At 35.3% G+C, this 17131-nt stretch overlaps 1 protein-coding gene across 1 annotated transcript in view; it reads right to left on the bottom strand.

Annotated features, from left to right (window-relative positions):
* The window catches only part of LRP1B (LDL receptor related protein 1B), a gene marked incomplete at both ends in the record, with an annotated part of 709648 nt that overhangs the window by 198904 nt on the left and 493613 nt on the right, over window positions 1-17131 (bottom strand). The window contains 4 exons of the mRNA XM_084264363.1: window positions 2109-2203; window positions 2513-2687; window positions 6025-6252; window positions 7350-7481. Coding sequence (XP_084120489.1) covers window positions 2109-2203; window positions 2513-2687; window positions 6025-6252; window positions 7350-7481 — 630 coding nt within the window. The remainder of the gene's footprint in view (window positions 1-2108; window positions 2204-2512; window positions 2688-6024; window positions 6253-7349; window positions 7482-17131) is intronic.

Here is a 17131-nt window from a genome sequence, read left to right as displayed (position 1 = left end):
AAAGCTATCTCTGATTCCTCCTTCCCACAGGACATGAGGCTGCAAACATATTGCAGACCAGGACTTGGTAGGTTGAGAGCGTTCCAAATTCAAAATATAAAGTCAGAGAAACAATTACACAGATGGCATTTTCCTCCCACATAAGATAGATAAAAATATTCTAAAATTATGAAAGGTATCTTCTAAATTTTACGCATTAGTTAAAATATAGGTTTATTATTAAAAATAGTGAAATAAAAGGTTTAAAAATTTCTCCAGAGAGGCGATTTGGTGTAATTTTTTTCCACAATGGCCCTAATGCAACTTCTTTTAATCTTAGCTTCCTGATTTACAGTTGGATGGAATCTAGGAAAGTTTTGAAATACCTTGGGACTGTGCTGCTTGCTGCTATACTGTATGCCAGAAACACATCCCACATTCAGGATCTCAGTCCATACAGACTAGATGGCACATGAAAATAAAACCAAAATTATGTTTTCTTGACAACATTTTCCACACACCCTTTGCTTAGGGCATTTTCAATGAGCTGGGTTCTTGAAGGATGGCCCACTGGTATCAAAATGGGTGAGCATTTCAAGAAACCAAATCTTGTCTTCTGATACTGCTAATACCTTTGTCTGTGGAATTAATTAGCAATGTTTTCTTTACCTTCCTCTACAGTTTACAGGAACGTTTAACTGCATGAATAGTCCATCTGATACCAGGGAAAATGGATATGTCCGTGATTAAAAACATCACTGAACCCACATGGATTCACACACACAGCCTTTGACAGTACTGATACATGAACAGGGGGAGGAAAAAGAGAAAAAGAGAAAGGCGGGAGGGAGAGAGAGAGAGAAAGGCGGGAGGGAGAGAGAGAGAGAAAGGCGGGAGGGAGAGAGAGAGAGAAAGGCGGGAGGGAGAGAGAGAGAGAAAGGCGGGAGGGAGAGAGAGAGAGAAAGGCGGGAGGGAGAGAGAGAGAAAGGCGGGAGGGAGAGAGAGAGAAAGGCGGGAGGGAGAGAGAGAGAAAGGCGGGAGGGAGAGAAAGGCCTACTTACCATTCTACCATCTCATTGGTTCAGTGGGTTTACTGCTACTCACAAAAAACTCAATGACAGAAACCATAAGGACTGCAATTTAGGACCTTGCGACCTATGGTCACAGGATCTTGAGTGCAAAATGTTGCACACAGCCATACTTCTTAATATTTTCCTAACATTATTGAATGTGTTCATTCTTCACGTTAAGATTAGGTGGATTATGCTTTTTTCCTCCTGATAAATAGGTAACTGTCTCTTCAAATGGATAGACAGACAGAGCAACAATAGTTACCAAATAATGTCGATGAAATTATTTGAATTTAAGTTCTAAAATGCATGTTTTGTTACCCTAATGTCTAATTTACTGAAATATTTAAGTATTGAAGTCATTGCTTCTGTTTGCTTAATGCATTCAGTTATAAAAACCCATAAATGCTTTAAAATGTCATCTAATTTATTGATGGGCCACTAATGAGGCAACAATTGATGTAACTGCTTTAACTTCATAAATAATGAAATTACAAAAAGAAAGAGATATGAAGAAAAAAAATAGGAGAGTGTTTTTTGTGTTCTGTTGGTTTGCTTGGGTTTTTTTCCCCAGAAAGTGACATGATTAATCATATTAATTCTCAAATACTAAAACTGAGGTTAAATCATTATGTGAAACCTATGCTTCAAAGAGTTCCATTTTCTTAATATGAAAAGAGCCAAATCTTTTGATCATGCAGCTGGGATTCTGGTGAGGAAGGTTCTACATTTCCTGTCACATACATCCATACCTTACTAAATCACTACTCCATACACTTTTTCTCCCATGATCTACAGATTGAGAGGTACAGATGGGTTCTCCTTCACCTACAGTCACCACAACTACTGTAACCCTATAAGTTAGTAATATTGTACTTAATCCACTACAGCAAAAATATCTTAAATTGTGAAATACAAATCAGTATTTTTCATGTTTTTATGCTTATTCTATTCACTGCTATATAGAATAGGAAAAACATCATGACATACTTAGCATTTCAAGACAATTTCCATAACAATGCACCATCAAATAAAAAAGGAACAGGAAAAGGTATTTACCAACAGGATCTTTTTGATTCTGAAAGAGTATTTTGCTGTTGCTGCCATCCATGTTTGCCATGTTAATTGTGTTACCATCTGTCCAGTAGAGCTTACTGAAGAAGAAAATGAACGTATTTATAATTTTGGTCCATTTACACAATATTTTAAATGCATCAGAAGTGAAAACATTTATAATTTAGAAGCTGGCAAAATATACAGCTACTGATCACATGGTTTAATTGACAGTTAGCTCTGGTAGGGAAGCAGTACTCAGTCAAGAAATTCCCAGCCAAATCTTTCAAACTCATGCATTCATTTTAAGTTTAAAAGAAAACAGAATGAGCAAACTCAAAATCTGAACGAAGAAGAAATTTTCTGATGAGCTTTACCATAGTTTACTATTAAAACTACAGGTATCTTACCCTTTTACTGGGTGAACTGCAAGACACTGGGGTTTATCGATTCCATGGATGATTGAGGTTTTCAAGGAACCATCTAAGTGTGCCACATTAATTTGTGTTTCATCAAATTCTGAGCTAATCCAATATAAATTACGTGATATCCAATCCACTGCAAGACCTCTGATACTCTGAATATCTGCAAAAAAAGTGAAGTCAGTTATTATTTTAATTTTCTTTCTGGATTATTCTCAGTCTTGAAGGAAACAAACAAACAAAAATTAGCACAGTTTCTACTACAGTTTCCTAAAAATATTGTGCTGTATTTATTCTACTATATTCTATTCAGATGTATTTATAAAGCAGTTGCCAAGAATTAATAACAATTTTTATTTTCTTGGGCCTGATATGCTTGCAAGTAAGACAACAGAAATCCCACTGGATTCTGAGAAATCCTCCACAAATATTTCTGTAAAAATTAGCATCAAGCAATAATAATAATAATAACCAGACAGATGCAGTGTTATTTTTCTACTCAGGTAAGCATTTATTAATCAGTGCATTAGTAAAAAGTGTGGTTTGTTCTGGTTTTCCATAAGAGGTCATGATGTAGAATAAGTTCGGTGACACTCGGAAGTTAAACGGCCATATTTAATATATTTTTTATTTTTTAATAATTTTACTCATGATGTAAAAGGAAGGTTTACATTTCTTTACTTGCCAGTTATACTTTACATATAGAACATTAAGTGGCTTTCCATAATGAAACTGTGCTGAAGTTTAAAAGCCTGCATACTTTTTTAGCACCAGGAAGGCTCAGTATAAAAGTGTCTGAATTAAAACCACTGGTCTACAGCATAATTCCATAGCACATAAGTAAGTAGCTACAGTTTTTTGGTTTTATTTCCAAAGCCTTTTAAGGCTCCCACTTACTCCCCTACTTTCCTGAAAATAGCTAAAGAGCTGTCAGCTACCTATATGTACTGTTTGAGTTCTTCTGCTCTACTTGTGCATGCAGCTGTTGCTTTTCGTATTAAACTGCCATTATCTCAACACACAAAGTTTCTTTTACCCATCTGATTTTCTTCCTTATGCTGCTGTGGGCAGTGAGCAAGCACTTGTGTGGGGCTTAGCTGCCTTCTGTGGATAGCCCACACCACCAGTATTCCCGGAGGTATCAAAATATGAGTAAGATATGATTAATTTGGTAGCTTCACAAGTGCTTCTGTATGTGACAGTCTTCTTGAGAAAAATATTGTTTTTAAAAAAAAATGTTAATGTATGTTAATATCAGCCTTAAATGCTGCTCAAGATCTAGATACTGACATGCTGCTCTGCCTCAGTGCAGCAATGGTTCATACTAGCCAGCATCTTTGTAGATGAGGAACAAGCCAAGGGTGATTTAATGATTTCATTATAGTGCACAGTTTGTACACTATCTCTTTGTCAACTTGATGTGTTTACTTCCACTGACAGAATTATTGTCATTGACAAACTAAAGTAGATGTGGCTGTGGACTGGCTTGCATATACATCAAGTCAAACCGTGATTGGGCATTAGGAAGTTTGCCAACTGCAGAGAATGCAACAAAGGATACCAAATACATACCCTTGACCCATTTTTAAATGATCCCTTGCCTTTTTGGGTTTTTTGGTTGGAGAAAATAGAAAACAAAGTATTTCATACTCTTAAAAAGATTAAAGTATGACTTTGGCATCTTTGTGACATTGGCATAAGACTTCATCCAAAGAGAATCCCACTAGCATGTGCTTACAAATCTTCTTATGTTCTTGTAAGACGTTTAAAAATATAACTGTAAGCAAATTAGATCATTTACACATAATAAGGAGTCCTTCTAATGTTTTGATATGCCAGAACATGGTAATTTTGCAAATTTTATACATAATAAGTTACATCTGGAACAAAACCTGCAAAAAAACCTCCTTAACAGAAGTGACCATAATATAAAGAATATGAAAGAATGCCAAACTAACAGAAACGCATGCTGTTTCTTCAACTTTCATTAAGTTTCTTGAAAAGTTTTGTGATTTTTCACTATATATTTTATATAGTAAATCATTGTTTTTATTCTACTACTATGTAAAAAATCGAAACAACTCTCGGGCACCTCAACTCATGATGTAAAGAGCTTTAAGACACACACTAAACCTTGTTCTCATTACTGGTACTGAAAAATGTCTCCAATAAGCTTGTCTCTGAGACAATAGAGGAAATACAAAGATAACTACACAAATTACTTTATCAATCTACCTAATCAAGTGGGTACTACCATATTTGTCCAATGAAGCACTTGTACAGAAAAAAATCTTCTAGGGTGAAGCTGTAATTCATCTCTGGAATCCCCAAAGAATCAATAACAAAGTATTTTAAGGTTTTTTTAATTTGTTCTTAAAATTCAAAAAGGTCGTATTTTACAGAAGTGTGTTATTTCTTTTCTTTCCCCTCACACACACATATAAAACAGCTGAGGAAACAGAGTTTGTAAAATTTGCCTCCAGTTAGTCCCTGTCAGACAGTTTTCCTCTTTTCAGACAGGTAGCTATAATACAGAAGAACATCATGGGCTGGCAGGAGAGTAACTTCTTCTAAAATTTGTTAGGAAAAAACCCAAACAAAAACCCACCACTAGCAAAAACAACAAATGGTTTTGCTTCAATACCAGAGCTACCGACACAGAGCTAATACAATACATTAAAGTTTTTGCATGTGAAGTATAGAGCAAAAGTATCAGGACAATGAAGGTGTTAACTGCTAAAAGAACTGCCAGGCACAATTTTCCATCACCAGTATTTTGTTTCCTTTCATTCCTGTAACCAACCTCCCTCTAATGAAAAAGTTTTGCAAAAAAGGAAACCCTGAGCTTTAGTATTTTAAATACCAACAGAACAAATGCATACAGGATTCAAAGACATGGAGTCAAAAGACTCCACGTGGCATTCAAGTACAGTATGTACAGTATGATGGCACCAGTTTGAGCATCACACACTTTGCAAAAGACAACAGGTAAATGCATAACACCAGTATCACCAAAATTAGAAAGACACCACATGCTGTGTTTCACCAGTGATGTCAGAGCTGAAACATCTAGATTGGTTGAAAAGAAAAACAACACTGATGGAGCCAATTTCTTCATGAGGTCGACACAGATACTCAAAGGATAAAGGAAACCCACATGAAATTCTTCAAGGAAAAGCTATGTCAAAAGGCTGTTATTTTTTGCTTTTTTAAACTTCATTCTTTCTACATTCCTCAGGAGACATTATTTCCATTATTCACTACACATTTCAATCTTGTATAAATGCAATGTTACATCTACATCCCAATTTATTTAAATAAAAACTAATTATGAAAAAATAAATGAAGTACAACCTCCCCCAAACTGTAATTTGTTTTGATCAGTTATCAGATACCAGTGAAAGGCACCCAACAAGAACTCGCATGCTTATACTTTAGTGTACATATAACACACATTTACCTATAATTTATTATTTTTACTTCAATGTTATGCTATTTACCTCTTGAAATAATGGTTTCCAAGCCAGTCCCATTAATGAAAGCACGCTTGATGGTCTGTGTCTTCACATCAGTCCAGTATAAACGTTCTTCAATGGCATCAAAATCTATGACCGTCACATCATCGATGTCAGGAACAGTGAAGGCTGTGATGAAGTTGAAGTAGGGGTTTTCTATGTCCACCCCTCTTATTTCTGAACGCCGTGCGTAAAGAAGAAATTTCTTCCTTTCTATTAGAAAAAATGAAAACATCACACATCATCTTCATCACCACATCAGTAGCAGAAGTCCAAGTCATTCATTTGAGAGCAATTTCCAAATGTTTAAATGAAGTTTACATTATTTATTTTACATTTCCAGAAAACCTGCAGCCTAGTGACGACAAAGAAATAAAGTATGTTACAGAGCATAAAAAACACAGGAAAACTATGTTAGTTCTGGATGCTGGACATGATGTTACTACACCACAAAATCAATACAGTCTTGTGAATGTCTAAGGAAAAATGTAAAAAATGGTATTTTAAAACTTTTAACCCCACTTAACCCACATAACAGATATTAGAGGAATTCTATGTGTAAGTATTGAAAGGCAAACAGGCAGAAATAAAAACCAAAACACTGAATACATTGATTGTTACAATTTAGATATCCACTAATGAAAAAGGGGGATATACTCTACTTTTTATCTCAAAAGTCTTAAGTATTGAAAAAAATGTCCATGCATTAACTGTAAAGGTAACTTCCATATCCACCCATCCCTTCTCCCCCATCCTTGATATAACAAAATATTCTGTTGTATTTCCTAAACATTATTAATCACTTTTGAAAAGAGCAATGTAACACACAGTGTTACAGATAATAGATACAATTAGTTGACATTTTGAGGGATTTTATAGTTTAAAAGTGTTTATTACATTTTTTAAGAAAACTACTCCGGAAGGCTGCATGTCTAAAATTTGCTGCTAAATTCATTTTCTTAATCCTTGAAAGTGAGACTAAGACATCTCTAGAAGGTGGAGAATTAAGCTATTAAGTACCTTTTTATTATTCAACTTACCTGACTCATCATTTTCTGATGACATACTTCACAGAATACACCTTTCTGTTTTGCAGAGATAAATTTTACTAACGTCATACAGAAGAGAAAAACACGACTCCAGACACCTCATATACTGGAATATGTTACCAACTTCTGAAAAGTAGGTGTCCCATTAAATTGCACTGTAAACATGGTTCTTAACTTTCTTTTTTAAGATTGTGTATGATATTTGTCTCTTACTAAATTCTACAATCATAAGAATAGTCAGGCTTTGGGAGGAGAACTTACCATAACAGGTTTTCTTATCTAAAGACAGTTTCATCAGATGTGGACAGGCACATGCAGCACTTCTGTTGTGATTGATCAGACACATGTGAGAACAGGGACCTCTACCCTCATTAGCAGCGCATGGGTTGGAGGCTGAAATTGAACAACGAAATGCACAAAATATAAACACACCTTTTGGAACTGAGGTTTGCCAAACTAGCATGAGCTGCACTGGTGGGAAAGTGGTGACAGTTCTGACTGAAGGCAAACCTGGCCTCTCATGGACTGACTGAACTCATACTCTAATCGCTTTTTCTAGCTTAATAGTCATCCCTTGTCCAAGAATTTTTAATTTTTATTCATATTTTTTTGTAAATACAGCCACAAAATTTATTATTGTAACTTCATGAAGCCATTGGATAAAAATTTCACAGTGACATATTCGCTTTGCAGTAATTTATAAGATTATTTGTAAAGAATTGTATATTCCTAACCGGGACACATGGCAGAAAACATATGTCAACATTTCAGGTACTGAACAGGAAATTTTACTTTGTGAAAAGTCAAAGCTTAGATTGTACAATGAAGTTTAGCAAATTCAAAGTTCCCTCTCAGCTTGATCTGTATACTAGAATACTAAGTAAAACTCTTACATGCAAAAATAATTAAAACCAAAACAAAACAACATACCAAATTATTTCTACTTTTCTCAAAGAAAAATCTAAATGCACTTGTTCTAATGTAGCCTCCTATAGTTCACTGATCAAACTTGATTTGCTAAAATTGCTTTAAAGAGCAAAAAGTGAGATTACTGGAGAAGACTTCTTAGTTTTACTAAACTTTGAAACTATTCTTCTTGTCTTATTATTATACACACACACTTCCAGAAAACTCCTGAAGAGGCATTCCAAGCATAAACAGAAAGTAATGTTGTTTTTTCCATTTGCTAAGAAAATCTTGGAAAATTAGTAATGTTGAAAAGGCAAGTGTGAGTGACTTCCTCACAAAGAGAAACTTATAATTATCAAAACCAGTTAGTTTACAATATATTTCTCTAATGGTGTGCTAGTCTGCAATATAAGTAGTACAGAAATGTGATGTTTGAATGTCTTTGTGAAATACATTTAGGTCAAACTCAAGCACTGAAATCTAAAGACAAACAAGGTTTGCTCCATTGAACCATTCATCTTTTTCCTCAATCCACGCTTCCTTACATTTATCCATCAACTGCTGAATCCTTTAAATACTGGTCTGAGCAGTACTACAGTTTCAAAACTTGGATAAACAGGGTAACAAAATTCTATCCAGCATCAATCATCACCAAAATATCACAGGCTTTTACAGGTTTCTGCAAAGTCATCCCATCTGTCCCTTTCAAACACAGCACTGGAGGCCACTCAGACTCTCCCAGCCTTTGCAGTTTCCCTCACTACTCCAAGGTTTATTAAAAAGAAGCATCTTATATCCTCTCTGTCAGCTCTTCTAAACCTCTGACAAAGTTAACTGGGCCAGTAAGCTTAAAAATATTTATTCTTTCTTAATGACTTCATATCTTTAACTGCTAATGGACTATAAGTAAATACATTAAAATCCTTATGTGATGAATGTGTTTGATTTTGCCTTTCCCAAAAAAATACAATAGAGAAATACTTGTCTTTCATCATCACTATTCTTCTATGTGTAGTAACAGAGTGAAGCAATCTGGGGTGATCTCTTTTAATAAGATCACATCTTTATGTGGAAGATAAGAAATGTGAAGCTGAGGGAAAGAGTTACGAAGGTCCCAGAAGCCCTTCAGGATAAGAATTAATTATTAATGGACTACTGATATCAGTAAATATAAGTCATCTATCTCTATGAACTACACATCAAAACCCAAACATAATTTAGCATTTTGACAGTATTGCAAAGGATATCATAGACTCATTTATGTCTTACGGGATCTCAGAGGAGAGATTCTAGTTATTTTTTGTCATTCTTAATGCTACTGCTGTGAGATTTTAAATTTAGTTGTATGTTTTGTAAAATAGAGTTTCCTTTAATTTATTTGCCAATACAAAGCAGTAATTGCAGTGGAAGCTCAACTTCTTCAAAAGCATACAAGTGTCTGCAACAAGGATCTACTTAGGCCCTAAGAATAATAGTCCCCATCTTGTCTTTCTGTGCAAGTAGTGCATTATTTTCTTCTCTACCAAAGTTACTATTTGAGTATGGAATTTGAGTAGAAGAACGTACAGAAGAAAAAATAAAAGGTTGCCCAGAGAGTTTGTGGAAGCCCCATCCCTGACAGTGTTCAAGGCCAAGTTGGATTGGGCTAGGGAAGGTGTTCCCTGTCATGGCAGGGAGGTAGAACTATGTGATGTTTGAGGTCCCTTCCAACCCAATCCATTCTATAATTATGTTAAAGAAAGTGTAGTCGTTAAAGAGTGCTATGAGCATCAACAAAGAGGAAACAGTACAACTTGGATACCATCTGTCCACATCACAGTTCTCTTCATATAGCATGGTATACGAAATTGGTGGAAAAAGGTGTGTTATAAAGCAAATGTATTTGTTTCCATATGCATGCACCCTCGGAAGCATAAACTACCATAATCTAAAAATTACTTATACCAGCACATATGTATGTATTCCTTTCATATTCATACTGCTTTCACTGAAGAACTGCTAAGCCCATTCATAATCTTCTAATAAAAAATAATTCTCTTGAAGGCAAATAGCTATGCTACTGCTCTCTCAAAAATCTGACTCCTTTCTTTGTGCTAGTTCTCACACTTCCTCCTATTTCTTTTGTGAATAACCATATCACCACTCCTTATTCACCTTCTCCATGCCATTTATGATTTCACAGACTGCCATCATATAGAAGCCTGTCTATAAGCTGTATTTCAAGAAGCATCAGCCTACTTGTCATCAGACAAAATCCTTTCCCACATTCTTGATCAGCCTGTCAAGCTTTCTCGGGATCTTTTATATGATCTGTATACAGTATTCAAGATACAGGAGTGCTATGTATTCATACAGCACCACAGTTCACTGTATGTGGTTCTTTATTTCTTTCCTAACCATTTCCACCAATCTGCTTTCCTTTTGATCATGGCAACCCACAGAACTGGCATTTTCACCAACTGGCCAACCTTTTGCATTATGTAATTGATCTCCACTGCTGATTGCTTGTCAATCTATTTCTCTTACAGTACTGCACACAGACATACTTACGTCATTCTTTGCCATCTGCTTCTTCTTGAGTAATCTCTAAAACCTTATTTAAACAAAATGTTTATTTTTCTTGACCAGTGAGCCTTAAAAAATACCCCTCAAACATTCTATCACACATTAACAAATGGTTACTCTGACAACCTCTAAATATGTATTCCCCATGGATCAACTTACCCTCCAAATTAACATCATATTGAACCTGTTCCCTCTTGGCATCAAATTTTAGCTAGGCAAAACGTTAATCTTATACTTTAATGGCAGACAACATGATGAAGTTCTGCCTACATCTTCAAATAAATGCACTACATTTACATGAGTTCAAGAAGTGTCTGGACAATGCCCTCAGTCCCATACTCTGACTTGGCTGGCTCTGTGTTGAGCCAGGAGTTGTACTCGATGGTCCTTATGGGTCAGTTCTAACTCAGGAGATTCTAGGATTCTGTCATTTCTATGATACCTTTAAATTGCCAGCAATCTATTCCCACTCATATTTAAAACCAGTTACAGACCTGCTCCTTTGCTCACTGTCAATACTTTCTGTAGCACTGCTTTTCATAAGACCAAAGATCTTTCTGCTATACTTGGTCAAATTAGAATCTTTGTACTACCTGATTATACATTATTATTTTAGCATTAGTCTTCATAATTTGCTGATTAGGACTGATCAGAGAATCCATTCATTCTAAAATACATATTTATTGTCTATATCCAGTATTTCTTTTTCAGTTTTTAATCATTCACTTGAATTAGTCATTATGCAACCTAAAACAATTTACACATTCACCATGAGACCAAAATAAACGAAAATATTATTAACAAAAAGAAAATTCTTCATGATACTCTGTTATATATGGTGTTGATAGCTTTATGGTAATTCTGAAGCTCTTGTTAACAAATCTCTCTGTTCCCCCTTCCCACAGTGTACAGTTTGAGCTGAGGTGGCAGTGTAATACATCCAAAACTAAGAAGGGATTACCTGGAATAATTGACCTTATAAAAGCTACTGACATACCAGGCAGATAAGAGGCATAGCTGTAAATAACTAACAAATCCAATACTAGGGTTTTACCATGGAGAGACCAATGGCAATACTAAGTACTTCTAAGAGCAGGTTCTATGCTTTACAGAAAAATTCCAAAACACCTAGAAATTTAAAGTAAGAAAGAAAAAAAAAGGAGTTACAAAGGATGAAATTAAATGCAAGTGTGAAAAGCTATACCACAGTTACATGATGGAGTGATTTAGAAATAAAAGAACTGATAAAATTCAATACAAGTAAAGAAATATACAGGGTATAGGGGAATAAATCAAATCTCAAGTTACATACACAAGGATGAGCACTGAGATAGCATCCATTCCTAAAAGATCCTTTTCTGACACAACTGATTATAGTTATATATACACCTGTCCAATACCCCTCTTACTACAAGGGCTAGGACACACTGAATGGAATTACCAAGTATTGGGGTCAAAACAAGCAGAAGGAGGCTCTTTCTTGCCTCCTTTCTCAGGCAGGGCATTGTTATGCCAGATGCCCAATGATTTGCAGACATCAACAGTTTGCCTAACTTCAAAAAGTCAACTAGAAGAGTTCATTCAAGAAGAGTCAGTCAAAGGCTTAAAAGCCTTTGAAGCACATAGATACCATTTAACACTCAAATATCCCTGAATGACAGGTTACTAGAAGCTGAGGGACCATATAGGAGGACCATGGCTGCTACCTTCCCCCAGATCCGTACTTTCTTGGAGGCACTGATTAGGCTGAGCGAAGACAAATGCAGGAAAGACTGCTTCCAAAATTCCTAAACCAAAAACAGAACCTTCACAAGTCACAAAGGAATCTAATTTAAAGTTTGCAGAGATTCTGTATATTTTGCATTATACATATACCAATCCCGCTGCTGGTTTTAAAGTTAAAAGAATGTACACGAGAAGGTGGTGATAAAATCTCAAACTAGTTTTGTTTTGGGTTGGTTTTTTTTTTAATTCCAGCAAAATAAAATAGCCAAAACTTTGCTCACATGCATCTTAAGCTAAAATAAATAAGTTCTTACAAAAGTATAAACAGCTTGCAATCCAGGCCTCAGCAGAATATTGTAACAGAACAGGGCTATGAAAGTAAAAGTTTTTCATGTTTTAATTACAAAAGAGCCCAGTGGTAGCAATATACTTTATATCCAGCAGTTACTATACTGCTTGTCCTGATTTTTAGTCTATAAAAACTCAATCTGCAAAAAGAAAAACAATGTCACGGCCGTGTTTGCTTTGTGGTTTTTTTTTTTATTTCCAAGTAATACCCTCGAGAACTGCAAGAGCTGGGGAATGTGTGAGGAATTCACAGCTTTCTAACTGTTTTCAAGCTGTGATCCTTCCAATGCACTATATTTATTCCTCTCATCGCTGTCCTCAGCAGTACCTCATGGTACTAGTACAACTTCTCATACCTAAAATAGAAGACATTGCTCTTTGCAGCAAGTGGATTCTTAAAGTATGTTAAGAAAACATTCTTCCTAGAAACCCTGGGTTTGCTATGTTAATAGTATTCCTGACACATGGCTAGGATTCTGTGAAGATGAGCAGCTCATATTCCTGAGATGTGTCATCATTCTGCAATAGATGATGAAGCCTTCCACAATCTCCTGGTGGTTTACTAACAGATTAGCCTATCATCCATCCATCCATCCAATTATCTTACTGTAACCCCACCACCTTAAATTAGCTCCTGTCCTAGATGAACTGAAATAATATTAGTTTAGGGTACAGGAATTTATTCGGCTCTTCTCTATTTCAATATGTTGCATGAATTATTTAACAGCTAATAAACTTTCACCTAGATGAGTGAGCCAGATGTGTAACTATGGAGCAGAGACTAAAAAATGTTTGTCCTCCAGTGCTATATTTATACTGACATTTGGCAATGTAAATCTACTGCTAATTTTATTTTCAGATTCTAAACTGCATGCCATCTTGTTTCTTTTATTGCAAAATTGCTACAAATTCAAAAGAAAAATTAAGAAATTGCATAGCATCCCCATTTTCCCTTAGCTCCAATAAAGCTAGGTGCTGACATTCTGTAGAAAGAAATGGCTTCCATTGAAAGAAAATAATTTAGAGCAATCCCAGAAGGCCAATCATAAATTGGAATCTGGTGTTTTCTACATCATAAAATAAAACCTGTAGTTACACAACTCGATATTTGAACTTCCTGATTCTGGCAAAAAATAGCTGAAAGCTCTTCTTCAGCTTATACCTTGCTTTGAGGCCAAGTTATCCGTGGCTATGGAATACTGACTGATGTCTCCTTAGGCTATAGTCTCTCTCTAAAGATGTTGCCTGGCCCCAGTCCAAACAGAAAGTAGTTTTTGGTTGGGGTTTTTGTTTTTTTTCTGACAAAAAGAAATGACTAAAGGGAACTCTACTCCTACTGTGAATAGACCAAATGTACAACATAAATCCTTAGATCCCAAAGTTCAGGAAGTGACTAATTACAAAAAACAATAGCAAAAGGCATTACTTGAAAGGGGTGTGCAGAGATGCTTATTCACTCCAGCCCAGATTTTAAGATCCTGGGCTGACACACTCCTCTGTCCAGAAGTCAGATTCCTTTGTTACACCAGTATCCCACCCTAAAAAGCAGATTCTTGTAAAAGGCTTATTTCAAAAAGTAATAAAGCCAAACAATGTCCTCTGAAAAACAGTAACATTCTTTCTTAATGTAAAGTTCATTATTGTTTAAAAATAAAACCATCAGAGAAAAAAGCATCCTGGCAGCATATATCCCATATTGCAAGGTGAATTCGTTGTCCACTGTGAGTCCTTATCACAGCTGCCATCAGGCTGAGAGTCAGGGAGTAGCAGAGAGCTGCATTTCAGTGCATGTTATTACAGAGCGTTCTTAACGTCTTTCGACTACCAGTGTACAGGGAGAATTTTCTCACTGGTGTTCATTTACGTTCGAGCTATAGCCATAGACTTCCACGTATAACTAATGCAGAACTGGGTTTGAGGACATTTACAAAGCCACACAAAATTGTTAGGATTTAATGTTTTCAAATAAAGATTGCTCAAATCCTAACATAAAAGTCTGAATAGCTTACTGAGCACTACAAACCCTGGGTGAGTAGAAAAACAAAATATCATTTCTCAATATGAAGAGAGCAAAGAGCATACGTGGCATGAATTTTAAGGCAGTTTCTATTGCCAGCAAGTTTAGACAGAAGAGTAGAAATTTATCCAGATAACATGGAGCATTCTGTAAACAACTGGTGGACATCCTTCAGTGGCATTTTTTACTTTCCTATATTTACATACAAATTAAGCCACTGTCTTTAGCTATATCTCACAATAAAAATACATATTCAATTCTTTTTTTCAGCATTAGTATTTTCCAGGGCACATCCCAAGAGCTTTCATAGCTAGAAAATATAGCTATATAGCTATAGCTAGACATGGCCCAGATGTGTCTTGTCACAACAGAACTTGATCTACTAATAGATAATGCACCTGATCGTATCTGACACATGTTAGAAGGAAACACTGACATCAAACCTATAAAAACAAGGGGGGAAATGTACATATACATATAACCTAGGGAATGTTAAAGACAGGTGATGGAGAATTAGAAATGGTGAATTTGATATGAAAGGATGAATAGTTTATGGGATATAGGAGTCAGCAAGATCACTGCAGTATAGCTGCCGGGAGTAAGTTAAACATATGTATGATCAATAAGAGGTCAACTCCACTCATTCATTAATGATGACTTGTTCTGTTCTGGATGATCCATTATGTTGTTTACAAATAACCCATGAATTATTGATATATATATTAAAAAAGCCTATAGAAACATAAGATGTCCCTCTGATGACTGATACAACTAACAAAAGATTTGCTACATGGTATAGGAAAGGTATATTGAAGAGTTGGACCACCTTGAGAATGCCAGCATTCCAGCTGTAGTTGGGAATTTCTGAGCTCTGTCCTCTTTTTGATTGGTATTGTGATATATCTCTTTCTGAGAATGGGCTTGGAAACTGACAACAGTATCAGTATGTCTTCCTGTCCTATTCTCTTAATTTATTTGCAATTTATTTTAAACATCAACATAGCTATAGTCATATCAAATTATGTCACCTCATTTCGCTCTTCATCTTACATGTAACCACCCAACAAAGTAACTAAAGAAGTTTAATCAGGGCATTTTTCTTCTGTTCACCATCCTATTGTATGCTTTCATTATTACTTCAGCTAACCACCTCATCCTCATCATTTCACATTGAATAAAATTAAGCATCTGATTCAGAAATCCAAGGACTCTTAGTAAATGACACTTTCCAACTATTTCCCTTAATATTTATGATTCCCAACTCAGGGATACAGAAAGTTTGAAAGGTCCAATGTTTGAAATGTCAGAGAAGGAAGAACTATAAAGCACAATTAAAATTCTCTTCTTTATGACGATAGAAGTGGAGGTAACTGTTAGGAAGACGAATATTGCCATTTGTCAGCACTGTACTAAGTATCTAGGAATTACCTATTCTCAAAGCTACAGCAGTTGGGGAAAAAGGGAAGTATTAGGGAAGACAGGAAGATGTGTTTGGACCAGTAACAGAGAGTGCTACCATCAGGAAGGTATCAGGGTGAGATCACAGCAAATTGTGCCAAGACTTTATATAATTAATTTGAATTTAATTACTGCTTATGTTACTCGTAACATGCTCAGGTACAGTCTGTATATTACCATAACTGATGCAAGCTCTTTTACAGTGGAAAATAATTCTGTAGCAGTCAAATAAAATCTTTGTATTGTCAATCCTCACAATCCTCAGAGATGTAATAAATACAGTTATACTCTAGAAAAATACTAGATACACATCTAATAGGCTACTCTGGGATTTCTTTCTTGGTCCTCATGAACCTTCACATGTAGGACCACTGAAATCACTAACTTAATTTTCTTGACTAAATATTTACCATCTGAAGGAGAGATTTAATATTAAGTGATAAAATAAATTGAAGCTTCAGCTAAAATTATAAAAAAATCATTAGGTTTTTTTACCTACACAACAAACACTATAAATCTGTCTCAAGAAGCACAGTTTTAGCAAGTTCCTGTATTTTTCATTTATGAATTAAATAGAATATTTTATTAAACCAAGATAGATGAAATCTTGTTAGTTTCATTTTCAAAATTGATACAGTTTTATCTTAAGTTACAGTAGCTGAAGATGCCTAAGTACACAACTACTGTTGGACTATCTACCTACTGACAAAGCCTATGCATAACTGTACAGCCCTGCTCTGGTTAGATGTTATATTATAAAAGCTGGTATAAAATTAAAATGGAAATACATACACATGAAGGTGTAAGCTTTATACAGGTGAAAATGGGAATTCAAAGTTACAAAGCAATGTGTCAAAATTAAAGATTTTCCTATTAATTAATGCACATACTGTGAACTTCCTTTCAGTTTTGATTCTTATCCACACCAAAAATAAGTTTTGATGCTTCTTGAAGTTTTAAATTCCAAACTCATGCCTCCAGCAGGTTGAGTTCATTCTCCCATGAAAGACATACCGAGTTA

The sequence above is a fragment of the Gallinula chloropus genome, assembly GCF_964237585.1.
Source record: "Gallinula chloropus genome assembly, chromosome: 5".
In the NCBI taxonomy this organism is placed as follows: domain Eukaryota; kingdom Metazoa; phylum Chordata; class Aves; order Gruiformes; family Rallidae; genus Gallinula; species Gallinula chloropus.
The sequence above is the reverse complement of the archived record's forward strand: the minus strand, read 5'-3'. Positions and strand labels throughout refer to the sequence as shown.